General features: G+C 36.7%; 2 protein-coding genes across 8 annotated transcripts in view; one reads left to right on the top strand and one right to left on the bottom strand.

Moving 5' to 3' along the window:
• Window positions 1-1,378: 1,378 nt before the first annotated feature.
• Window positions 1,379-13,750, bottom strand: ORMDL1 (ORMDL sphingolipid biosynthesis regulator 1). Of its 2 annotated transcripts, XM_019931529.3 has the most exons (5): window positions 13,610-13,739; window positions 12,480-12,550; window positions 11,847-12,027; window positions 6,618-6,769; window positions 1,379-2,954 (listed from the first exon to the last, which is right to left on the bottom strand). In XM_019931529.3, the coding sequence occupies exons 3-5, from the start codon at window positions 12,018-12,020 to the stop codon at window positions 2,819-2,821; spliced, it is 462 nt and encodes a 153-aa protein (XP_019787088.1). In that variant the 5' UTR covers window positions 12,021-12,027; window positions 12,480-12,550; window positions 13,610-13,739; the 3' UTR covers window positions 1,379-2,818. The 2 variants fall into 2 exon arrangements, with proteins under 2 accessions (XP_019787088.1, XP_019787089.1); XM_019931530.3 differs by lacking the exon at window positions 12,480-12,550 and having other exon boundaries at window positions 13,610-13,750.
• A 102-nt stretch (window positions 13,751-13,852) lies between these two features.
• Window positions 13,853-27,528, top strand: part of PMS1 (PMS1 homolog 1, mismatch repair system component) — a 98,551-nt gene continuing 84,875 nt past the window's right edge. For 4 of the 6 annotated variants that reach the window (XR_002175632.3, XM_033859955.2, XM_019931520.3 and 1 more), the window contains exons 1-4: window positions 13,853-13,964; window positions 14,691-14,806; window positions 19,043-19,194; window positions 22,062-22,244. Coding sequence is in view for 5 of the 6 variants with exons in the window: in XM_033859955.2 (XP_033715846.1) it covers window positions 19,063-19,194; window positions 22,062-22,244 (315 nt within the window). In the remaining variant the exon portion in view is untranslated. The remainder of the gene's footprint in view (window positions 13,965-14,690; window positions 14,807-19,042; window positions 19,195-22,061; window positions 22,245-27,528) is intronic. The other 2 variants (XM_073807496.1, XM_019931522.3) reach the window with 2 other exon arrangements.

Here is a 27,528-nt window from a genome sequence, read left to right as displayed (position 1 = left end):
AGTGATATATACTAAAATAGGAAACATACTATAAGAGAAATATATTGCATGAGAAGATTCACCTTCAGCTAGACAAGATGAATCAATAGGCTAAAATCTAACAACATGGGGATCTATAGAAAAAATAAGAAATCTTAGACTCTGTTTTAATAAATCCATTAAATAAGTACATGAAGGGAAAGCCACCATTGAACAGTGCTACATGTTGGGACTTGAGGTTTTAGAGACCATAAAGTGAATCAGTGATACGTGGCTCTCAAAATAGCTAAAATAATAGGCTGCATTAAAAATAAAAAGTATCCAGAACAAGGGAAGTGGTACTGTTGTAGTGACATCACATCTATCACCTCTTGTAATTAGCTTAGGGCTATATAATAATAAATTGCAACTTACAGCAAGCAGAATTACCAGGATCATGGGAGAAATTTGAAACCATATCATATGGAAAATGGTGAAGGCTCTGGTAATACTCAGTGCTGTTGATAACAGTTTAAAAGGTAACTAATTGAGGAGTTATACACAATAAGGATTAAATTTTGGCTCATTGTAAAACATGTTATAAATTCCATAACAAAAATGCAGCCTTGTAAGTTGTAAGTCTTCCTTTCTTAGTGCTAACACAGAACTGAATAGAGGTGTCAATGAAACTGAATAGAGGGTTGATGAAAATTCAAGGTAAAGGATGGGGCTGAATTATAGCCTCTAAGATCTTTTTCCAACTCTCAGCATCATATAGTTTTGTAAGGCTAATTCATACAGATATAAGTTAAGGAGATAGCTATGCCCCTTCAGGATCTTTCTAGTTTAATTGACAATAGTGACATAAACCTAAAAAATACCATTCTATGTTTAAAAAAGAATAAAGGATGGGGCAAGTCAAAAGAACACAGGAGTGGGCTTCCCTGGTGGCGCAGTGGTTGAGAGTCCGCCTGCCGATGCAGGGGACAAGGGTTTGTGCCCCGGTCTGGGAAGATCCCACATGCTGCGGAGCGGCTAGGCCCATGAGTCATGGCCGCTGAGCCTGCACATCCGGAGCCTGTGCTCCACAACGGGAGAGGCCACAACAGTGAGAGGCCCGCGTACCGGGAAAAAAAAAAAAAAAAATTCCTACAACAGAGTGGGCCCTCAAATATCTACTGAATAAATATCTTTAAAACACTGAAGGGCAAAAGTAGGGAAAACAGCAGAAGACCTGTATTAGAGGCAGATTTCTAACTCTGAAGTCTGTGCAAAAAATATAAGCCTTTTGAAATAAACTTTAAAACAAAAACAAAAGAATATTTTTTAGCTACCTTAATTTTACAAATTCAGTTGCTTTAAAAAAAAACTTGAAAAATTTAAGTGTAACTCGATGACTGACTTTGGAAAGCTTTTGCAATAACCTTACACCAAAGAAAAATTTATTAAAGTACAGATTACTGGTTATTTAAAAATACATGAGAAAAGACAAACATACAAAAGCATTATCATACAACTGATTTCTAAACTCAATACTTTTGAAATACAAAACAATGATCATTACCCCCAAAAGTCAGTTTGAAACAAATTGATTTTTAAGTTGGTATTATAATTCTTTTCACTCAATTTTGCTTACAAATGTTACTAGGTTTTTCAGTTTCGCCACATATACTTTTTTTGACATGTTTATTTCTCAAAGTAGAATATAGTTATTTCTTGCAATTAACGTCAGCAACTATAGAAAGCTTCTCTTAAGCCACAAGGATTCAGTATATACGGTTGCTGCTTTGGAAATAGTTACCATTCTGAGTTATCTATACTAAGACTCACGTATTGACAGGCAAAATGTTAATGGGCAAAGTATGGAGATTGAGAGCAGGATGACTAAGAAAAGATATCTTTTACTGCAGACTTGCTAAAAAAAGACTCCATTATTTACTCTGATAGTATTGCTAGAGAAGCAGTTTCTGCCAGATCACAGGTTGGCTATGTAGTTGTCCATTTTAAATTTCCATCGCTAAAGAATGGCAGACTTCAACAATTAGATTGCTCAACCAAATCAGCAGACCTTTAAGCTACCATATACTTTAATTACGAGAAATAAATTATTTTCTTAATTAGGTTAGCAGCCTTGTATCTGGAAAGGCAGCAAAACCCACTTTGTTCCAAAATTAGAAGGCCAACTCAGAGGCTGCTTCTAAGGTGCCTAACTATCTTCTATCATCAATCAGTCGTGAAGGTGGACCTTCATGAACTCAGTAACTTAATAAATGTAAAAATGAACTCATCTAATCAACACAATGTTGAGCCTGCAAAACCAAAAAAGTACATTCATAAGGTAGGAATTGGTTTGTATAAAACAAGAGGATATATATCCTCTTATATAACACAAAAGGAATATGCATGGTAATAAAAACAATCTATAATAAACTTGCAAAGAAATGATTCTGGTTTACATGTAACTCTGCTTAAACTGACCATGACTGAATGATTAAACATTTTCTTCTCTTAACATAATGCCCATTCATTATAAGCTAAGCTGGACTTAGTTTCTTATAAATCTCTTATTTCCTTGGATTTATCTACTACACCTTTACTTTATAGCCATTTAACTTATAAGCTGGGCCTGCCCAGCCTGCCTCTGAAGCCTCTCTACAGAAGGATACCAGATGCATTTAACAAAGGCATCTTCTCATAAGAATCTGCACTTCAAAACAGCAATATGAAGAACCAGCAATTGGCTCTCCAATGTAGCTACCTCTCATTTCACATTATCACAGAAACAGTGCAGTTTAGTAACCATTCCTTCCTTACAGAAAACTCAGTAGCTGTAAAAATTTTTGTTGTTTCAAAACACATTTCAATACTTATTAATTCCAAAGATCCGAACACCATGTAGCTGTGGCATTTTGGGAATTAGCACACTCAGGAGAGAAGCTGTGTTTAAGATGAAGTGAGTTGGATCATACTTCGTATAGAAACTTGCCAGAAAATATCTGTAGAAATAAAAGTTAAGAATATATATATAACATCTAAAAGTGAAATTACTTAGAATTTTTAAAATATTTAAAGGTAGGAAAAAGGCCACTGAAACATAAATACCTAAAAGCAGAACCATTTCTTTGAGCACTAAAACAAGAGCAAAAGTTTTAGTTTGGGGGCCTAAATTAATTTTATTTGGGATTTAAACATTTGTTTAATGGAGGCATATATGCACATTTTGCTTTTCTGCAATCATGTTAAATGTATTTAATGCAAGACAGTTACTATAGTCTTTAACGTAGAAGGCTTTCAAACTAGGGGTCATGTGCTTCCTGAAACTTCAGGTGTAGTTTTGTATCTATGTGTATATATCTGAAGAGAAAGTCCAGATTCAAAGCATCCATCATATTCTCAAACGGTTTTGTGACCCACCAAAAGGTTAAAAACTACTGCTGTAAAGCTGTGAAAAATGGGTGTTAGTGCATTAGTAGAGTTTAGCATCTTTGAAAGAAAACAAATACTTGACTGCCCTTTTGATGTTCTCATTTCCATACTGAAGTTAACAGGTATATAACCAGTATAACGGGAAACTTGAGAGACACTATTGTAAAATTCCAGCTGTTTTGCTATAACCGAACATATGTATATATATATTCAAAGACATCCAATATCCGAGACTTTGTTTTAAGAAGCCTAAGCCACCTTTAAGACCACAGATCATCGAGTCAGAATGCCTAGTTTGACCCAAGGGTACATCAAAATGAAGACACATCATGAGGCCACTAAAAGAGTATCCTAAAACATCATACCTTACTTGATGATAACTAAGAAGTTACTATGCACAAGGGTGTTTGTCTAATTAGTACTTTTAGAGTACACAGAAAAGTATTTTAATAGTGTTTCCTCTAAAGGAGTGATAAATATCTTGTGTAATATGGTTAGAAAAGAACAGCTATTTTCCAAGTACAACTAAAAACATCAGAGAGCTGTACACATTATTTTCAGAACCATCTAAATTGAGAAATTCTATACTCTTCCACCTGTTTCACAAACTATAGTCAGAAAATTCATTCTTGAGAATAAACCATATTCCTCAATCCTTACTTTAAATCCTGTCTTCCTGCTTTCATATACTTGAAGACTGTTCATACTTCCTTAACTGAACAATATAGGATACCATTTACATTCAGTAAGCTCATTTAATTTCTCATCATCATTACAGGTTTAATCTGTAATCTGATATGTTAGAAATAATAAATCTTCTTGGAATGGCTTCTCCTCCTCATAGCATATGTCTCCTTTATGTCTTTTAATAAAAACTGATTGTGTGTGTGGATCATATGAAAATTACTTGACTCTTAAAAAACCTACACAACCCTCCAAGGGGATGCAAAACCCAGGTAGGAATCAGTGTGGTAGCATTTATCTGCCAAAGGGTATACTAGAAAGAGACCTGTATTAGAAGCTAGAAGTTTAGGGTTTAACCTGGGCTATTGATTCCAACTAGCTACAAGATCTGGATGAAGATGATGCATTTGAATCTGTTTATCTAAAAACCTGGGATAATATTACTCATCCTACCTACCTGACAAATGATCAAATAAGAAAATGTAAATGCACTCTGAAAAATATCAATGCTACACAGATGGCTTTAATGCTGTTTCCTCAGTTATATAAGGAATTTAATCACAGAATATTTAAAATCATACCTGTTGGTCAAAAGTACACTTTTAAGAAATATGGGTGTTGTACACAGGTACCTCTTAGTTAGGCTTTTAAGTGATAGCCTTTTAAGTGATATCACCTTTTTTGTGATAGCTTCTATTGAAAATTCAGCATATGTCAGGCTTTTTACATGTGCAGTTGACCCTTGAACAATGAGGGTTTGAACTGCACAGGTCCACTTACAGATGGATATTTTTCAATAGTAAATACCACAGTACTACATGATCCACAGTTACTACACAATCCGCAGTTAGTTGAATCCGAGGATGTGGAAATGGGGATACAGAAGGCTGACTATGTAAGTTATACTTGGATTTTTAACTGCACAGAGGGCGGGTGCCTATAACCCCCACATTGTTCAAGGGTTAACTGTATTATAATGCAATCCTAAACATTTTATAGATGAGGAAACTGAGACTTTCAATAATATGGCCAAAAGTCACATAGCTAGAGAGTAGTAGAGCTAAAATACAAATTTAGGGCTGTTTGAATAACCATTATTCTTGTTATTGCATTAATCTTTGTTAGGCCATACAAATAATTTTTCTTTTGACATGAATTTTATGTGGGACTAAAACAATTAAAAACTTAAAAAATTTCCTCCCAAGTGCTATAAATATAAGGAAAAAGAAATCTACCACTTTATGATTACTTTATTCTTTTCATTTGAAAATGTCTTCCCTAACTTAAACACCTGTCTAAAACCTACCCTAAGTCCTAGTTTAAGGAATTCTAATGCCTCCAAGAAGTCTTTCCAGCTGCTGCAGACTGTACTGATTCTATAATGGATATATAAATCTATGTCTATATCTATATATATAGAGAGAGATATATCTATATATATGTATCTCCTTTGTGGTATCGAGTGTTTGATTAGGATATATGCGAAACATCCATTATATGAAAGCAACTGAGTGTGGAATTCAAAGCAATCTATGTACTTATAAATTCTTTGCAGAAATAAACATAATAATAGAGAAATAATACAAAGTGACAATAAATAAGGGATATATAACAACTGCTATGGATTTCAAAGCAGAGCATTATCACTGAAGGCTGGTTGCTAAGGAAAAGACCTCACTGGTAAGGTCACAATTTAAATCTTGAAAGAAAAATAAGACAGATAAATTAAGAAAGGAGAAGGCATTTCAGGTGGGAAAATGACTTGAACAAAGGCATAGAACTAGGACTATACATGAAGTATTTAAGAAATGCTGCTTAGAAGAGTGTGACCAGGTAGGAGTTGGGTGAGGGTAAAATAGTCACATAAAGGAAAAATGAGGTAGGAACCATTTTGTGGAGGACCCTGAATATCAGGTAATAGGAGGAAATTACATGCCATATATAAGGTTAGATGTTTTACAGATAGGTATTATCTCATTTATTTCTTACAGCATCAGATTGCGTTAGGTACCATTGGCTAGAATTTTATTTATGAGCAAACCAAGCAGGCTGAGTGATAGGTACAGGATTCAGCCCGGGTCTGTCCTACAATGAAAGCCTAATCTCTCTTTTCTCTAAACCATACTGTCTCTCCCAAGGAGTCGGAACATCCAGATGTGGCAGGTGGTCAATGAAATTCATCTGAAATCATCCAAATCCTTGTTTATGGAGATTAATCTGATAGTAGAATACAGAACAAGACTATGTGTTTAGTATTCTTGCAAGCAGCTTAAAGACATGAACTAGAATATATTTAACTTGTATTCTAGAATGTCTTGTCATACTGATAAACATGTAAGGTTGTCTCCATATATATTTGACTGAATTGAAAACTGGTTTATTACCAGCTTGTTAAAAATTTTGCCTGTATTTTATAATCTCTATGAAGTAGCAATTTACTGATACAGGTTTTCAACAAAATATTCTGTTTCTATTTCAAATTTAATCTAATAAAAGGATGGCTTCCTCTCATCCAATCCTCCTCATACCTGAAAATTTCCACCACTTACAGAATTATTGGAGAAATTGTGAAAAACTTCCGTGAAGATGTAAACTGTACTCCATAGTCCAGTTGTTCCCAATGAGTTAGGAGCCTCGCTTTACCCTGGTCAGGAGTTTCAAATGGTGTTCCTTTTACTGCATGCAAAAATACATACATCCCCTGGAAAACAAGCAAGGGGGTATATAATAAATATCAAATACAAAATTAGTATTTGCCAGTTAGCATTAAGACAGTTGCAGACTGTGACAGAGAGCGTGATTAACTTGACAGCTCAAGTTTTAAGATTTCATATTGTGAAAGACTGGCCGGTTTCTTCAGAGTAAAACAAAACTTCCAGGGGCTTACATGCAAATATTATTTGCTGAAAACCACTCTAAGTCAACTAAAAGTAACCTGTTTTCATCTCCTATTAAATTGAAAAGAAACGAAAAGTACCATCAGGGTAGCTTTGCATCATTACATTTAGATTTTCTAACACATTTCCTGTTGGGAGATAGAATTACATTTTCTCCAATGTGTAGGAAAGTTTAGAGTGTCATATTAGTAAATCTGATGATACTTATAAAATGATAAAAACATACAAGTTGGAAAATAATAATAAACAAAATCTCTGTATCGGGGAAAATTGTTTTGAAAATATTTAATATTAGGACTGTTTTTGTCTCAATAGTTCTTTTCCAAAGCAACAAAGATGGTTTGATGTAGTAAGTATAATGTTCAACACAATTTACTTTTAAAATCACCACTGTACCTCAATAGTGTCTTTTGAAGTTAGTTTTTAAAAATCAAAGTAAAAAACATTACTAAAAGCCATTCTGTCCAGCGATATGTTTAAGCATCTAATTTTGTGGTTAATTAGGGGAAAAAAACCAATGTATACTAGATGTGGTTTACTTGAGATGCCCATTTAGATTGATAGTTAATGCTTCATTGCAGGATCACTGTCTGAGGCACTGGTAACAGAATAAAGCCTATATATGGTCATGAAACAGCTTTACTTATTAAAGTCATGATGTGATATCATTTTTTTTACTTCAACTTTTAATAAATATATGAAAAAAATAGAAATATTAGTGATTTGAAATTTTACATTATTCTACTAGGTTAAGAGAGCCCTTCTTTTCAAAGTTTAGTCTGTCTGCTTCCTAGTTATTCCATTAGGCAATTTAGAAGTTGTTTACCTACAGTAACACTTAAGCAACAGAGGAATGGATTCATGTTCAATTGGATATAACTCTACAAACATTTAATAAGTGGCTAATATGTACAGGACACAGGACCTATATGCATATATGAAATTGAACAAGACATGTCCAATGCCTTGAAAAAGTTCAATCTTCTAAGAGATGGTAAGAAAAAAAAAAGATATGCATAAACAACTACAATGTAGGGCAGAAATTACTATCAAAGGTACAATCAAAGTACTCAGGAAATGCAGAGGAGGGAAAGGTTCCTTGTTGCTGAGGCTAAAGCCTTGATGGTTCCTTGTCACCTACCTCAGTCTTGAAGGTTCAGCTCAAATGATAACTCCTTAGTGAAGCCCTTCTCATTAGCAATAATTAACCTGTTGCCTATGTACATATATATAATTTTATTGAAAAGACTTTTACTATAGCACAACATATTGTCTTAAAGTTGTTTACATAATGTTTGTTTTCCCATTAGCCTGACTACCTCAGGAACAAGGGCTCATACAAAGCAAGTATTAGATATTAAACCAAGATGACATTAAGCCAAGGAATGTTTATTGTGTAAGCACAAGAAACCATTTTCACATGGGTTTTAAAAGAGACTATGAAACAGAAATTGTATGCTTTCAAATTCTCAGGAGAATGTGACCCAAAAAAGTTAAGAATCTCTACTCTAGACCATACATGTGTTAGAATTATCAAAGAGAAAGAAGAACAGTCCTCTAATTATTTACTTCAAACCACATACACTCACCAGTGTTCAGAATATAATATTCAAATAGTTTATGTATTCTTTTTAATGAGTAAGAATAAAATCTTATCTAACCATTTATCTTCTACTCCATTTTTATTTTTAATAGTTTTTCTATAAAATTTTAGTGATGGATGATTTATACCCACATTAAAAGAATTAGGGAAAAAAGTATATATAGCTCATAGTTAGCCCTTAACAAATATTTACTAGCTCAAAATGAAGAGAATTCTCTTTCATTTTAAAAGCTAGGATAAGAATTTTGTGAAGTATTAAAACTTCTAAGAGTGAACTGTAGCACTGAGTAAAAACAATTGCTGTAGGTTTCTACTATATGGTTCAGAAAGACAGAGACCATGTTTTTTCTTTTTTCCTATATTTGGTCTATTTTCCCATGTTTAAAAGCATGCAGTATGTATTTCACATTTTTAATTGGTTTAATGTAGGCTAACTTCAAAAGAAATTTACATTTGGCATCATGTAATTGCCACATCTATGGCTGGTTAGTCAGGTTTTTAGTGGAGGACTAAGAAGTCAGAAGTTTGCTTCCCTACTTGTTCTCATTTCCTGTCCTTTGTCCATGGCCATATACTGTGCCTCAGTCTCAGTCAACCAACTGAAAACATGAAGGGAGGAGATGACTTCTAAAGTACATTTAATACATGTGCCACTGGAGAAGGGAAAATTATGTGAGAACAGACTAATTTATTCAGCAAACATTTAAATAGGTCTTTAGAGATAAAAACAAAAGAAAGATAAACTGCTAATTATAAAAGGATAATAAATTCATGAAAAAAATGCAGCATGGGACTTTTGTAGCTTCCTAGAAGAGGTGACACTTGAGTAGTTTTCCTGGAGAAACAGGAATTAGCCAGGCAGAGTAGGAAGGAGGAAGAGGTATTAAAATAGTGGAAGAAGAGCCTAAGCCAAAGCAAAAAGGTGAGAGAAGACGATTTTCATTATTGTAGAGCACAGCTTGTGTTTGGAGAGATGTTAAGATTGGGTCTCTTTCTTGCCTCTGTAGTATTATCAACTGGTCTTGTATGCCACACAAAGAACTTGGCATTTTACTATGAATGTAACAAGGAATCACTGAAGGACTTAAGAGTGTGACCTGAACAAACATGAATTTCAAAAATATCACCCTGCCAAATTGGAATGAAGGAAAGTAGAGTAGAGAAGTGTCAAAGAGACCACTTGATCTACTGGTGTAATCTACCTGAGGGGAAAGAAGAGCATGAAATTATAGCAATGCCCATAAGGATCAAGTTGAAGACAGTAAAGCAGTAGAATAGACAAGGCTTTGACTAAATGGATGTGGAATATAAAGGAAAAAGAGTTACCCTAAGTCTAGGGTGACTATATATACTAGCTTGCCATGGGTGGTCCTGATTTACACTTACTCTCTTGGAGTAGTTATTACTAGAGCTCTCTTTTACTCTCAAAACAGTCTCTGTTTGGATAATACATTATATTAATCACTTTACCTCTGACATTTAGCTGTGTGGCTTGGCTTACTGGGCAGATAGTGGTACCTTTAGATTAGATTAGGAACAAAATCCAGGAACAGATTGTGGTGGGTGGTAAGGGATATATCAGGAATGAATTCAATTTATACTTGTTTGGTTTAAGGTGCAAGGTGATCTGGCAATATTAATATGGTCATCATCATTTAACAGGTAGAAACTGAAAATACAGATAGATGAAGTAACCTAGATAAAATATATATCATAAGAAGAGATGAAGAAAAGAACCTTGAGGGCTTCTCTGGTGGCGCAGTGGTTGAGAGTCTGCCTGCTGATGCAGGGGACAAGGGTTCGTGCCCCGGTCCGGGAAGATCCCACATGCCACGGAGCGGCTAGGCCCGTGAGCCATGGCCGCCGAGCCTGCGCTTCCGGAGCCTGTGCTCCGCAACGGGAGAGGCCACAACAGTGAGAGGCCCGTGTACCACCAAAAAAAAAAAAAGAACCTTGACAACAGCAATATTTAAGAGAGGAAAAGAGAAAACTGTGCAAGAGGAAATAGTAAAGGAAAGATCAGAAATATATCTAGGAAAAAGCAATCCCATGGAAGCCAAAGGAAAAGAATTCCAATAAAAGGGATATGATTAGTGTCAAATATTTCAGAGAAGTCACTATTTAAAAACAGTGTTTTTAAACACTTCCTTCCAAAGTCTATCACATAAAATGGACTAAAGGGACATTCACTGATCTCTACCACATCATCTTTGTCATCCTCCAGTCAACTTCAAATGCTTTCCAGAAGATATAAATAATATCAATTTTTTAAAAACCTATTTCTCCTACATTTTTCTGTCTTAAAGTTCTAAGCTCTTCATTTTGGTTAGATCTTTAAACAAATATATAGTTAATCTGGATTCAATTAAAAGTCTCAATTAAGCAGATTTCTCCCCTTTCATTCTACTTTAATAGGCTGTTAAAGACAAGAAAAGTCACTATCATGTTTTGTTTTGTTTTGTTTTTAAACAGGCAATTTCCAGGGCTGCATAATATGGTCAGTAGAGTCAATCTAACCTCTGGTACTTTGTAGAGCTATCATATAATACAAAAGAGCAATAGTCAACAGGAAGAATCTAAGGCACCATAAGTTTCTGAATCATATAAGGTATGATTAAGCTCAAAATTTCTGTACTGAAATAGAAAAGTATATATATACAATTTAGAAAGGATTTAAGCCAAAGATGTTCATTAGACTCCAGTTAACCAAAAAACACAATTACTTCCTCTGATACATTTTGGTTAATCAATATATTATAGTGGCCTGAATTACAGTGTCTTATAATTTTTGCTAAAATGCCCTACTTTTTTTCAGATTTTACAAAACCAACAGGAGAAAAAAATGTCTTACTTACAAATAGGGTCCAATGTTTAAATATAAAGTGATAGGAAAAATATAATCTTATTCCAGGTAAGAATTCTTCAAAATTGTCATATATACTAAAAATCACTGAACTGTACACTTTAAATGGGTGAATTTTATATCTCAATCAAACTGTTTAAAAAAACTGAGTCATGTGTTTTTCTTCTTTGTAACATAAAACTTTAAGCTTTTTAAAAAACTGTGTTTAAATACACTAACATAACATGGACCATTTAGCCACTCTTAAGCTGACAGTTCATAGTATTCAGTGCATTCACAATGTTACACAACCATCACCACCATCCATCTCCACAACTCTTTTCGTCTTGCAAAACAGTACCTTCCCATTGCTGCCTTGCCCAGTCTCTGTAAAACCATTAAACCTTAAGTGTTCAGTATAAGGTGAAATTCTTACCAGATTATGTATAACATTTGTTAAGGTCCAGGCAACAGGAACACTGAAGAAGGGAATACTGAGTAAAACGATATGAAGCAAGCCAACTCCCAAAGCATATGTCAGCCACATACCCCGGCTGTTCATTACACGGGTATTTGGATTCACCTCACTGTGGGCAACTCCAACATTCATGTTTGCGCTGTAGGAAAGCAATGGGATGAATCAACACTGATATAACTGGAAATCTAAATATTCCTAATTCTGACATGACAAAATAAGTGTTACTGGGATTATTTTTTTACCTCATCATTCTGAAATAGAACAAACAGACCCTCCAAAATATGCTACTTGCAGATGCTGACGAGGGCAGTAAATAATTCTTAACATCTAACTCCCCAGTAAGACAAGCAAGACTTATTTTTATGCTTCTTGTTGAAAAAATAAACAGTTAAAATGCCTTTCCTAAAGCTTGTCTTCAAGCATGTTTGTTTTACTAAATGAAGTAATGGGCAGGAAAACGCAAACTGAAAGAGAAAACCTACATTTTCTTAAGAGTGTAAAGTGAAAACTCAGGAGGTAAATTTACCAACAGAATAATATATTAAAAAGCAAAGCTGACCGAACCGGTCTGTTCTGAGTAGCCAGACTTACATTTAATGTAGTGAGTGTTGTGTCCATAAAGAGTGGTCAGAGTTCAAATCACTCCTTTATGAGTACTGAAGCTGCGAAGAACATAATGAGGTGGAAATTTTACATGGTCAAGGGATAAGGTTTGTTTCTCAACCTAGTGATACAATTAGGTTTAAACAAGGAGTCTTTCTTCTGCGTATTTTAACTCTAGTCACCTTCCCTAAAACTTTGGTTTTCTCTCATTCTTTCCTTCCTTCTTCCCCTCCCTCCCTTCTTCCTTTCTTTCTGAGATTGGGGGTGGGGGGAGCAGAGCATATATTTCGAACAGCTCTGATTTAAAAATATATAAACACTTTCTATTACAGAGTTGGCCCTGAGAGAGGAATTTCTCCGAACCCCGTCCATCAAGTGTTCCGGAGTACAATGGCCCTTCTCCCTCCAAAAATCTATAGGCTTACGGTGATGAAAGTTGGTTGCACTGAAACAAAGCAAAAGCCTCAGATTTAAATGTGTAAAAAGTCCCTCCAATCCAAACATCCACCGTGCATGTTACATTCTTTTTATACGCTATAAGTTATACTTAGAACGTGCCTCCACTCAAGATGCCTTTCCCATTTTCGACAGGATAGAAAAAAAAAAAAAAGCTCGAAAGTAGGCTTAAAATTTACATCTGAGCTGGAAGGCAAAGACTGACTCTATCCCAGGCCAGAAAACCCTTCCACGGAGTCTGCCACGCCACTTCAGGACTGGCAAACAATGACTTCAGAGAGCGAAGAGCCTCTCGGCTCTGCCCTCGCGACGCCGGGCGACCCACAGCGACGCCCCCTCCCCCCCGCTGCCATCACCGGCAGCCTTCCCCGGCGGCCGGAGCTCCCAGCTACTGGAAGCTCAGCAAAAGCCGCCGCTGCTGTGGCCACAGTGCCCCCCGCCCCACCCCTTTCTTCTCGGAGCTGCACATCCCGTCAGGGCCAGGACGCGACGACGGGGATTTGGGGGGCAAGCCTTGGGGGCCACTTGGCCCGCACGTCCTGACAGGGCGCCGCGGACGGAGCAGGAGTCCACTCTTTCCCTTCAAGCCAACCCGGGCCCGCCAGCAGCTCCCCACTGCCCGGGCAGCAGCACAGTCCCGGCGGCCGTTCGTGCCCACTCACCCGCCGCCCCACTGCCGGCGGCTGGCTCGGAGCAGTATCAGCTCCGCTGTGGCTGCAGTGCCGACGGCTGCGCCTCCTCAGGCAGAACGCGAGTGGTCAGCCCCAGCGCGGCGCGGCGCGGCGCAGCTTGCGGAAGCTTTCAGGGCGGAACGCGCTGCCAGGGCATTGGCTGAGGACGGCGCCAATCACACGTTCGCCGGGCAGGGCGGGATTAAGGGCGGTGTGCTCGGTGCCTGCCCCGCCCCGCGTACGTTGTGGGTGAGTCGGGGATCCGCCAGGCCGGGCCTGGGCTCCGGGTGGCACGCTGGCTGGTCTGCTAGTGGATTGTTGTTGCCCACCTCGCGCGAGCAAGAAGGTAGTGTCGTGTGGCTAACGGGTATTCATTCTTATATCGTAAGCTCGAGAGCCTCCTCCCCTCCACTTGTCCCGGTCGGGGCGGGAGCGCCGGCGGCCGCAGTGGGCGCCCTTCCCCCCCCTCGCGGGGCGGGAAGCGGACGAAGCCCGGCTCGCGAGCGCGCACACCTGGAGAGCGGTCTCCCAGCAGGTGTGGGCTGCTTAATGTCTGATTTGGACTTCCCTGACTAAATGGTGTTTAGGCCTTTGTTGCAGCCCATTCCTCAGATCCTTCTGGGTGCAGATCTTAAAGTTGTTGTTTGCCAGGAAGAAACTTTAACCCCTGACGGCCGTAACTCAGCCTGTCTAGAGTGTGAGTGAGGGGTTTTATAATATTGTAGGTTGTGGCATCATGCAAGTGGCAGAAGCAAACTTTTCGGTTAACCATGATTTTTACTGGTGTCATTCTGGGTCTGTCTACACGCTGAAGACAGGTACTTGTGTTATATGCTGAGGAAATGTGGGGTTTTTTTATTCATATTGCTGAAATAACTTACAATGGCTTTTCAAAATTGGTGTAAGAGAATGTTGACTGTATATACACATATATGTGTACATATATTGCATTTCTAATGGCCTTATAAAACCAATTAGGTTAGATTTATTACGTTTTTTTAAAAAATAATTATTTCATTGTGTGCTTCCTAAAGTTTATCTATGAGTTCTCTGATCTTTACTTCTTTTTTAGGTACACTGTTAGCCTTAACTGAATTTCCTGATCGTCAGCACTCTTTCAGTAGTGTTTGATTTACCTCTCAGCAAATATAGAAGACTGATTCCTGGCATTCTTAGACATTCTTTGCTGTGAGTCGTAAGCCTGATATCAACCCTTCCACTTTTCAAAAGATGCCGTTTGGTACACATACGGTGGAATGCTTGTTATGTTCCAGAGGTTGTGCTAGGGATATGAGATTAATATATCCTCAGAGAACTCTCAGCCAGGAGGAAGGGACAGAAATCCAATACTTAGAATAATCTGTGATGAGTTTGGGGTTAGAAATAAGGAAAAGGTGCTCTGGGAGTACAGAGGAAGGACTGCCTAATCTGTTGGGGCAGGGGTTGGAGCTGGTAAGAAAGGCTTCCTCGAGGAGGTGATACTTGAACTAAATCTAGAAGGATGGTGAGAAGTCATCAGTAGAGAAAGGAAACCTTATGAGCCAAGGAAGGAGTCACTGCCATCACATTAAGAGAGACAAGTTGCATAGTATGACTGGCCTAGTGTGCATTTGGAGAAGAGTGGGATGAGATTAGAAAGACAGAGGTTCAATTGTAAGGAGTTTGGATTTAACATAGTTAGTAATTGGAAATATTTATAAAATTTTAAGTAGGATAGCAACATGATTAAATGTAAATTATAGAAAGAATCCTGTAGGTGGTTGAGATTCCAGGCAAGCTGTCAATTAGCTGGTTATTGCAATAGGTCAGGGGAAAATTGTTGAAGGGCTGAACAGAGGCAGTAGCCATAGGGATAGAGAGGAAAGAACTAGTTTGAGAAATATTTAGGTAGTAAGAGAGGCAGGAGTGGGTGGCAGGATGTAGAGAGTGAGGAGAATTTCAAGGATGACTCAAGGTTTCTAATTTTGCTTTGTGAGACTGGATGAGCATAGCCTTTGGAGTCAAACATGACAAAATATGCGGGTGTGCATCTGTCACTTAATAGTTGTGTGATCTTGGAACAAGCGATCAAGCTTTTAAATCCTGTTTGTGATAGAGGAATGACACTATACATAAGCTTGTTGTGAGGATTAACTGGAATAATTATATATATATATATATATTTAAGTAACTTACGTTAGCTGTTATTTTTATTATCAAATAAATATAGCAAGAAAGACACTTAATTAGAGAAAGATCTGATCTCTTTAGGACATGTTGAGTTTAGGGTGCCTTTCGGTCATCTAAATGATGATATTTAGAAAGTAGTTGGAAATAAGGCCCTGGATTCTAGAAAAAAGCCTGGTTAGGAGATACAAGTGATGAAGGGGATGATATGGAGTCCAGTTAAAATAGAATACATAAAGGGAAGGAGTTAAGGCAATGGTGACTTGATGGGAAGGAGGTCACTTTTCCTAATGTTTTACCTTGGCATGAGGTAGGTGCCGATAAAATTATTTTTCGTGGCCACTTCATTAATAATTATGAAGTACTCACCTTGAGTGAAGTACTCTGATTACTCTGTGTTGCATCCAGAAGTATATAATTCCGTGCATTTAGAGGCTGTATAGGTCAGGACAGGGGTGTGATAAGCAAGCCAAGTTCTTTCGGAATGGGAGGAAAGGGTCATTCCTGGCTGGGTGATCAGAAAGGACCATGTTACAAATGATATTGAAACCGGGTCTAGAATGATAAATAGTATTGCATTAGGAGAAAGTGGAGGTGCAAATAGGGTGGGATTGCTGGCAAAGGAAGATTGAAGTTTTTGACTTGGTCACTAAGAACAGTGAGTTATTAAGAGAAATAGCAAAGTTAAGTGGGAGGTATGGAGGGCGGAACAAGAAGATAAGTTCTGTTTTATAAACATTTTGAGGTAGTAGTGACACTGATTGTAAGAAATGCCTGTCTTAACTCGGGAAGAGAGAGATCACTGTTGAGATGTAGATTTAGATGTTATTCTATAACATCTAAGTTTATAGGTTTTGGGTATATAAGAAGAGGGGAGAGGGATTAGGGAATGCCCATTTTTCTGGGAAGAGAGTGAAGAAAACACGAAGAGATCCAAGAGGTATTGATGGATGGTATAATCCTTGAGAATAGGCAGTATCATCAATGTCACATGCTTCAGGGATATCAAGGAATGTGAATCCTGAGAAAAGGATTTGATGATTTAATATCTCATTGGTGAACTTGAAGAAAACAAAATCCTAACAGTGGTTGTGTAAGCTATTTTGCAAGGGTTTTGGAAGTGAGTTGGTGATAGGGAATTGGTGACGGTAAATACAGGTTACTTATTCAAGTTTGGCTTCATAAAGAAAGAAGATAATCATAGAGTTAATAAGGTTGAGGGAAGAATTTTTTGTTTTTGTTTTCAAGACCAAGAGGCCTGGAGGAGGGATGGGACTAGATAAAGAAACTAGGTGAAAGTGTTAGTTTAGAAGAAAAACATTGGTCTGAGACTGAGTGAAGAAGAACATGGGTAGAGGTGGAGACATTTTAAGAAACCAAAGGACACAGTATGGTGGAGGAGGTAAAGTGTGTGAAGATAGAGTTGATGCTGTGGTCTGCCTTGATCTCAGTAAACTAGAAGAGGGGGAAGATTGGGATGAAATTAGGGACTTGCTGGGGAGAAATAGAAGATTTTGGAAGAGAGATTATAGAGAATGAGACAAAGATGATGAGATTAATAAAGAGATTAATTAATCTCTGCAGAAGGAGGGAAGGTTGAGGTGAGGCTAGGTTTATACGCCAAAGCTTGCTTGATAAATGTTTTTCTTAGATCCCTGGGACTCTCAAACTAAGGAAGAAGACTTCTTAAACCCAAGCCTAACCTGATACCAAGCACTGGGTTAGCTCCTGTGGGGCTAGGAGTTAGAAGTGTGTTGGGGGGTGTGGTATTCATGTAGTTTGGAGGAACTCAATTTAGTCCAGAGATCCTGGGATTTTTTAGCATGTATATGCCAAGCACTATAATACGTTGTATACATTATCTTATTTACTTCTCACCACAACCATATGATATCATTATTATCTCTATTTTAGGTTAGGTGATTGAGTTTTAGAGTTTAATTTTAACTTCCTCAACATTATATAGCTATTAGTGTATAATAATAATTAGTGGCATATTTTTCCATTGTGTTAATCAGCTTTGCCTTGTACAAAGCAAAATATAGTTATGAATTGTGAACAGTTAACACCATTCAGAACTCAGTATATTGACTTCTTCCCAGAAATGCATCCCTTAAAATTTTATGTAATCATTGTAATGGCTATACTCCATTTCTTGCTCAGTTACTTATTCTTAAACTTTATGTGACTCTGCTTGTTTTATGTCTTAAGTTGCCTGAGAAAGAATCCTAAACAGAAACCTTTTTATTTGGTTTGGTTTGTCTTTGGCATTGTTGTTTCGTTTGGATCTAGATTCCATAGGGTCAGATCATCATGTGAGCATGTAACTAGTCATGGTAAATTAAGGAAGTACCTAGGGCTCCTCCCCCTCCCCCCACCATTTTATTGTCAAATAAAATCATGACTCTAGAGGAATTGCATGTTGTCAAGCTAGTATTTTTTATTTGCCTGAAATCTTTTCTGAGTTAGGCATTAAGGTAGTTGCAAACCCCACTCCCTGCAAATTTTACATACATGATTTCCATATGAAATTTTTTTGTTTCTTTGTTTGAAAAGGTTTCAGACAAAGGGTTTCATGGCTAAAACAATTACTGGCAGAGAGATTTTGGGTGTACAAGTTGGATCGGCATGTAAAGGACCTTGAATGCCAGCATATGGTTTGAGCTTTATCATAATTTGGCTTTGGGGAGCCACATGATTAGAAAGCTGTTTTAGACACAGTAGTGCATAGGATAGTAATCTGATATGATATGTCTGAGTATGACTAGTTTAGATTAAGAGTAATTCTAGAGTCTGGATTTCCTAACTCTAAAAGAGCTCAATAATTGAAAGAGATACTGTAATTCATCAAAATGTGTAGATGACTAATGATGTTCAAGTGCAACTGCCATTAAGGCACATGACTGACATTATCTGCATAACAGTTGGCAGCACCATCTGGTGATTCCTAGCCAGACACATCATATATTACACTTATTGCACAATTATTCTTATCATTCTTTAATTAGTAACATAGTGTGATTTACCAACAAATTTCTCTGTGCCTTAGTCTTATAATATGGAGATGATAATGGCATCTATTTTAAAGGGTATTCGTAAGAAATAAATGATTTAATACTGTATGTGCTTAACAGTAGACCCTGACATACAGGGAGGCTCAATAAATATGCGTTGCTATTATTGCTGCTGTTGTTGCTATCAGTTCTGTTAGGAATGTTTAACAATTTTTATTTTTACAACTTATATTTTATTTTCTAGCTACTCTGCTAAAAGCTAGAATGAAACAGCTGCCGGCAGCAACAATTCGCCTCCTTTCCAGTTCTCAAATAATCACTTCAGTGGTCAGTGTCGTAAAAGAGCTCATTGAAAACTCCTTGGATGCTGGTGCCACAAGCATAGATGTTAAACTGGTGAGTGTCCCTGAGATGCTGCCAAGTACTTTTAAAGCAAAAAAGGGTTGGACAGATGTTTTCTCATTACAATTATTACCTTTCTTTTCTTTATATAACAGTAAATTATTCTTAGGACATTGAACCCTTTGTCCTGTTTAAGAGTAAATTCTTAAAAATAAGTTTTAACTTGGATCAGTGTTACAGTAACATTAAAGGAAATTATAAAGGAAAGCTTATTCTAAAGGACTCTATCACATAAAACATGAAATTAGTTTGTATTTTCTAATACTTATCCTTGGTTATTTGTGTTTACTTGTTTTATATATTCTCATTTGCATTTTGTTTTTTCTACCTAATCTTATTTCAGAACGGTGTCCCTTGTTGCTTCATAGTTTTCACATTTTTAAATTTAAGTGCTACATATTAAATCATTTGAGTTAATAATGACTTATGACTCTTATTATGATTTATTACAATTAGTCTTCAGGTCTACCTCCCCTGTTATAAGTTACTAGCTCATGGAGGTAAGATCTATATTTTTTTGTGTCCTCTATACCTGTCCAGTATCTGGTACATAAATGGTAAATAAATTTGAGTGAACGTAAGAATACATTTTTTTGTAATCTCCTAATTATCAGATATTCATATTATTTCTGGTATTATGGCATTAGAAAGACTACTGATATGAATATCTTTGTAGGAAAGAGACCTTCCCTTTTCATATACATATGCATATATTATATATATGTTACCCATTTGCTCCTTGTAAAAGCTCTATGAATTAGCTACTGCTATACTCATTTTATAAATAATTGAGGTTCTGAGAACTTTCCCAAAGTCATGTAAGTAGTAAGTACTGGAGCTGAGATTGCAATCCAGGTCTTTATGACTCTAAAACTCATTCAGGATCTTTCCTCTATGCCAGTGGTTTTCATAACATTTGGGTGCATCAGTAATTTTAGGGAGTCTGTTAAAACAGTTATTGGGCCGCAGAATCTCAGATTCTAGGTAGAGCCCCAACTTTGTGTTTCTAACAAGTTTCTGGTTGATGCTGAGAACCGCTGTTCTATAGTCTATCAAACCGCTACTTTGGTTTTAAATAATATAGTAAAAGCTTTATAAACATGAAAAAATTAAATTAAACCGAAAGAAAGACATTTTCTTTCTCTTAGACATTTTATGTAGTCAGTTCAGTCTGATTAGAATACAGTTGATAATACTTAAATAGGATTATATAATTATATCTGACAAATTTAACTTAAGAATCTTAGGCAGGCAAACATATGTCTTGTTCTCAAAGTTCTTGGAAGAAAAACATAGTTTTTAGAAATCGTTTTACAGAGCCAACAGAAGTCCTCTTTAAAAAGTAAATTAAAGTACACATTTTTATCCTGCTGCATATTTAAGTCTCTTGACATTTGCCAGTTCCTGCTTTGTAGAATTTTAGAATAAACAAGTCTGTTGCTTTACATAATAAGATCTGTTTTATTATAGTTTCACACAGTAATAACTGTTCTGACTAGGAATGTTTTCATAATTAGTAAATTAAACATGTAGATATTATTTTAAACATATAAACAGATCTTTGTGTTATTTTACTCAAGTGCCTGCAGTTCTTATTTATATTGAAAGATTTGCATTTCTATAATTATTTTTCTATAAAATGAAGCAGACAAGCTATTCCCAGAAAGATAATTTTTAGATCGAGGGAGAGATAAGAAACTAAATCTTAGGTGTCTCCCCCCAACACCTTTTATTTCTAATTTATCTAAAAAGTAATGATACAGTATATAATTCTAGGTTATTAAAAAGTATTATTTTTAAATAGCAGAGTCATTATAATTGTAGGAAGATTTTTTTTCCCTTTGTAACATACATCTAAGGCCATACACATAAACTTTGTGAAGTAAAGCTTATGATAGAAGCTTGCTACCAAATTTAGAATATGGTATTCACAGAAAATGTGATCACTCTAGGAATTTATGCTTTGTATTTGTTATGTATGCATATTTTTAGTATTAAATTACCAATATTAAGCTATGATTTGTTTTTTTCCCTCCATTTTCAAATTAAAAACTCTGAGATTGCCAGTTAGCTGTATTTTCTCAGCAGTCTGTTAGGTGACTATTTGCAGAAAGAAAATTAGAAAGCTATAATGTAGCAGATTTTTATTTATTTATGAAAGCAATAAGTAGTTCAGGGACAAAGTATTAAAAATCAGATTGAATAATGATGATTGCTAGACTCTTGGTGGGTAGAACCAGCTGGTGTTTTTTGGTTTTTGTTTTTTTGGGTTTTTTTTTGCGGTATGTGGGCCTCTCACTGTTGTGGCCTCTGCCGTTGTGGAGAACGGGCTCTGGACGCGCAGGCTCAACGGCCATGGCTCACGGGCCCAGCCACTCCGCGGTATGTGGGATCCTCCCAGACCGGGGCATGAACCCCTGCATCAGCAGGCAGACTCTCAACCACTGCGCCACCAGGGAAGCCCCCAGGTGGTGTTTTTGATGGTGATGGTAATCTGTTTTATTTGAGAGATTATATATACAAAAGTGTATATAACTTAGAAGAATATTTCTGGGCAAGTTTAAACATAAATTTAAACATAAATACCTATCATACTGAAACAATTCTAGGGAACCTTGAAGATCATACTGATCTCCTTATTTTATAGTTGAATCTGAGTGCAAGGAAAATAAGGGACTTGCCCGTAGTACCATAGCTAGGAATTGGTAGAATTAAGAATTTAAACTCTTACTTCTTAAATGTTAAGTTTCCATAAAAGATAGATAAATGACAAAACCATTTCACTTGTGTTACATTCTGTTTGTAAATGTGATAATAGTTTAATGTCCTTATATACTAAAAGTACTGTTTAACTTTCATAGGAGAACTATGGATTTGATAAGATTGAGGTGCGAGACAATGGTGAGGGTATCAAGGCTAATGATGCGCCCGTGATGGCAGTGAAGTACTATACCTCAAAAATAAGAGGTCATGAAGATCTTGAAAATTTGACAACTTACGGTTTTCGTGGAGAAGCCTTGGGGTCCATTTGTTGTGTAGCTGAGGTGAGGTAATTTGTATTGACTATTTTAGTGGTTTCATAATAACACAATATTAGAATTAAGAGACAATTTACCCAGAATTTGGCAAAGAGTTTTTTTTTATTGTGTAAAATATACATTTTATTGTGTAAAATATACATAAAATTTACTATTTTAGTCATTTTTAAGTGTACAATTCAGTGGTATTAAATACATTGACATTGTTGTGTAGGCATCACCACCATCCATCTCCAGAACTTTTTCATCATCCCAAACTGAAACTATGCCCATTAAACAATAAACCTCTATTCTCCTTTCCCCTGTCCACAGGTAACTGGTAAGTATTCTGCTTTCTGTCTCTATGAATTTGACTGTTCTAGGTATGTCTTATAATTGAAATCATACACTATTTGTCATTTTGTGTCTGGCCTATTTCACTCAGCGTAACGTTTTTAAGATTCATACATGTTGTAACATGTATTAGAATTTCATTCTTCTTAAGGCTGAATGATACTCTGTTGTATCCATTCATCTGTCAATGGACATTTGGGTTGTTTCCACTATTTGGCTATTGTGAATAATGCTGCTGTGAATATTGGTGTACAGATGTCTGTTTGAGTCCTTGCTTTCACTTTTTTGGGTATATACCCAGAAGTGGAATAGCTGGATCAAATGGTCCAATAGTCCCCCCATATCCATGGTTTTGCTTTCCATGGTTTCAGTTACCACAGTCAACCACTGTCGGAAAATATTAAGTGGAAAAATTCCACAAATAATTCATAAATTTTACATTGTGCACCATTCTGAGTAGCATGATGAAATTTTGTGCAGTTCTGCTCTGTCCTGCCTGGGACATGTATGATCCCTTTGTCTTGCATATCCACGTTTTATATACTACCAGCCTGTTAGTCACTTTCTAGCCATCTGGGTTATCAGATCTGTCAAGGTATCATAGTGCTTGTGTTCAAAGGAACCCTTATTTTACTTAATAATGGCCCCAAAGTGCAAGAGCAGTGATGCCAGCAATTCAGGTATTCTCTTACTGTGCCTAATTTATAAATTAAACTTTGTCTTAGGTATGTATACATAGGAAAAAAAAACATAGTATATATAGGGTTTGATACTATCTGCAGTTTCAGGCATCCATTGGGGGTCTTGAAAAATGTCTCCCGCTGTTAAAGGGGGACTACTATAATTCTGTTTAATTTTTTGAGGAATGGCAAAGAGTGTTTTTCAGTGGTAACATTTATAAGAGGAAAAAATGGTTTAGTGATCCACTGACTTGGAAAATTATTAAAATTAAACAGGTATCTTAACTATAAGCACTTCTCAGAGCCTTTACTGTACTTAAGTGCATTGTGAATCTCCGAGGTTGGTGGTTTATAGTACAGACATTTCCTGCACTTACTTGACTATGAAACTCTTTTATTGAGACACATATCACTGTTATACTGTTGTGCTGTGGAATGCACTCTGGAAATACTACTCTAGTCAATACAGATAACTGGATTGTGCTCTAGAGATGTGCATTGACTTGAGCTAAACCTTAGCTAGAACTTTGCTCTTCTGATTGCTAGGTGTTTTCAATTTCTATGAACCCTTAAGTTCAGTGCCTGACCCACTCCATTGCATAGTACCAATTATACGTCACTGCCTCTGGCCTAAGTTACATAACTAGTTTGTGGCAAAGCCCATCTAGAACCTTGATCTCTTCATTTCCATGTATCTCAGTTATGTTTGATCACTAGTTTCTTTGTGCTGTACTGTTATTCTGTGTGTGTTAGGCTCTGTTTTATAGTGTGATAGTATCTGTGTGCCAGTGAGTGACATGGTAATTGTGAGGCTCTCTTTAGCTACCTACGTTTGCCCAGTGGCTGTGTATCCTTTCTTTTGTGCTTAGGCTGGCAGACCCTGTTTGGGTGAGCGTGCACAGGTGCAGTAAAATGATAGGACTTTATACGTATTGTCCCAGAAAAGTGGCAAGGACATGAGATATTGTTGCTATTTCTTTATCTATTTAGTAGCCTAGTCTCCCCAGCAATGATATATTCTTCAGGCTTATTTTGGTTTTCCCTTGGCCCTTCTGCCTTTAGAATGCTGGCAAAGTGTAGATTTTCTGTTTTCTGTGGCAAGGGCCCCAGCTAGGTATTCACTTACTCTTTACTTCAGGACTCTGTAAGCTGATGCCTATGTAAGAAAGAAAAATTGTGGGTTGGGGAAGAGGTAGAGGTTAAAGTGGGAGGTTTTGCTATTCTGGCACAGAGGACTAAGGGCCCTTGCTTGTTAGAATCCAGATGTTCAGACATCACTAAAGAAGGAAAGACCTTGTCATTCGTTAAGTGCATTCTGCTTAATATCTCTATCCAAAATCTAGCACACCGTGTGCTTTCTCTATCTTTCTCAGCTCTTGCTTTATTTAGAGTTCACTGAGTCTCCAGATAGATTTTAGGGAAGAGCAACTAGAGGGTACAACTGGCCATTGCCCATTTTTATCCCCAGAGACTGTGTATGGGAACCTATAGCCCTAGAATCTTGTACAAAGAGTCTGTTTTTAAAATGGGGTGGGATTTGTACCAAGGAAGCTTTGAAGCTCCCAGTGCTAGTACTATTGTTGGAGTTCTCAGTGGCTATTTTAGAAATCATATGATTTGTTTGAGAATAAAAGTATTCGCTTTTTTAGCAGTCGTCCAAATTTGGCAGATAGTTATAGTTGTTAAGCCTTATTTTGGCAAGTATTGTTGAATAATACATTGTTCAGCGTTTCTGTATTTTCTATAAGATGTATACAGTAACCTTTCAGAACTGAAGTTGGTCATTATCAACTTTGTCTGCTAGGTGGCAGTACTATACTTAGTCTTTTAAAATACATTGTACATCAGCCATGATTTCTCCAAATTTTCACTGTAGCTCTGATTTTAGATGGCAGTTTTGCAAGTCCTTATCCTGCAATACTCTATCTTGTTTTTTAATTTGATTACTTAAGCCCACTTGATATCTAGGTTTATCATTTTGCCTTGTTTTATTTTTGAAGCATTTGAATGCCTTAAGTATAAATATTTAAAATAATTTTGTTCATCAAAATCACAAAAGGAATAAAAAAATTGTCAAAGTATCACAATAATAGAAAACTATAAGCTTTAAAAAAATTATGTTCAGTTTACATATTGCAATGTCAAGTGTTTATCTTAGAAAATATTCCAGTATTTTGTGGACTCTCTTTTCTTGTAAGTCTTTGGGAAAATCACGCATAGATAAGTGTGTGTGTGTGTGTGTGTGTGTGTGTGTGTGTGTGTGTGTGTGTGTGTGTGTGTGTGTGTGTGTGTGTGTGTATTTATGTATGCATACTTCAGATCAAGATTTAGACCGTTATCAGCATCCCTGAAGTTTTCTGTCATGTCCGCTCCCATTTAGTACACCTCAAAGGTAATGGCTGTTCTGATCCCTATCAACATAGATTAGTCATACCTGTACTTGAACTTGATCTGAATGGAATCTTACAGTAAGTACTATTTTGTCACAGATTTTTTGATGATTTAGGTTTGATTGTTTCTTATACAGGGGCCTCTTGTATTAGTAGTGGACCCTTACCCACCTCATACAGGGCAACCTGCCATCCAATGACTAGTTGATGCGGGGTTGTAAAGGCCTTATTCCAATCCAGAAGCAGCTCTGCCGTGCTGTTCCTGCTCCAGAGTGCCCCCCTGGGGTCTGCCAAGGCCTTGTGACTATGGCACAGCTTCACTTCTCTTTCTGCCCTGCCCCCACAAGTGATCATCTCTAGAGCACTCCCCAGTGCTGGTCTCCATCTCAGTCTTTTATGGTTTAGTCTCCTTATCTTACTGATAAGGAAAACGAGGTCTTGTGAAGCCAAATGCCAGGTTTTCTCACCCCAACTTCAAAACACAGTCTAATAATCAGTCGGCTAATATTTCAGTATCTGCTGTATGCAGGGTTCTGTGCTAAGTACTTTACTTCAGAGGAACTGTGCACAGTGAAGTAAATGGAATATGAAAATTGTGACCTGTTTAGAGACACATAATGTATCCATGGCAAAGCCAAAAATTCATTTACAATTTCATGCCTCTCAGTAATGAGTTTTCCACAGTAGGTCATGCTGCTTTCTTACTAGCATGGTTATAAAGGTATTTATAAGTTTAAAAATACCTCATATTGGGGCTTCCCTGGTGGCGCAGTGGTTGAGAGTCCTCCTGCCGATGCAGGGGATGCGGGTTCGTGCCCCGGTACGGGAGGATCCCACATGCCGCGGAGCGGCTGGGCCCGTGAGCCATGGCCGCTGGGCCTGCGCGTCCGGAGCCTGTGCTCCGCAACGGGGAGGCCACAACAGTGAGAGGCCCGCGTACTGCAAAAAAAACCCCCACAAAAAACCTCATATTAAAATAATAAATATACTCAGGCCCACAGTGCTCAATAGAGAGGTTATCAAGGGGTAGTCAAGTTAAAAATTATATGGGAGGGTTCTGAATAGTATTTCAGAAACACAGAAAGTAATACCTGGTTGTTAAGGTCAATTACATTTAAAAATTAAAAATTGTTATTCAGCAAGGCAAATTAATGAGTGCTTTTTTGGGGAAAAAAATTCAACTTTTTAAACAATATTCTTTACCATTCAGAAAGAATTGAAGTTTCAGGTATAGAAGTTGCATGTTTATTTTAAAGGCTCCAACTTATTTTGAAAATCTTTGGATAGAGATTGCAGTTACATAATAAAAATTAGTGATTTGGTCATTTTATCTGCCAAACTAACTGATGTAGATAATTTAAAGTCATACAGATGTAAATCATCTCAGACTCGGTAGATTGATAATATGCAATTGGGATATAGTTTTGTCACACTGCTAAACAGCCATCACCCAAAACTGTTGAAATTATTTTTTGTTAGATTATTTTAAAGATGTTAATAATTTTAGTTATAAAAAGAAAAAATTAAGTAGACTTTCAGCAAAATTGGGTGAAGAAATTTAAAATACATCTAATTCTGTTTTTTTATTTACACATTTTAAAAGAATGGGTAGTTTTCCTAATTTGTTAATTATAAAATGACTTCCAATCTTAAACAGTCCAAAAGAGTAAAAAAAAAAAATTTATATCTACAGAGTGATCTATTGGTATTTAAAACTGGAATTACTGCTTCCATAATCTGTGATGAAGGTGTCAGTGACTGAAACAAATTGATACGGTTTTTTAAAAATTGTATCATCAAGCATAACTTCTCTTGAAATTTATTGTTGTTTGTGGAGCAATAATCTTGGGATATTTGTCAGTCTTCAGTGTTAAATTCCTGATACTA

The sequence above is a fragment of the Tursiops truncatus genome, chromosome 7, assembly GCF_011762595.2.
Source record: "Tursiops truncatus isolate mTurTru1 chromosome 7, mTurTru1.mat.Y, whole genome shotgun sequence".
In the NCBI taxonomy this organism is placed as follows: domain Eukaryota; kingdom Metazoa; phylum Chordata; class Mammalia; order Artiodactyla; family Delphinidae; genus Tursiops; species Tursiops truncatus.
This window is presented reverse-complemented; position numbering and strand designations above follow the sequence as displayed.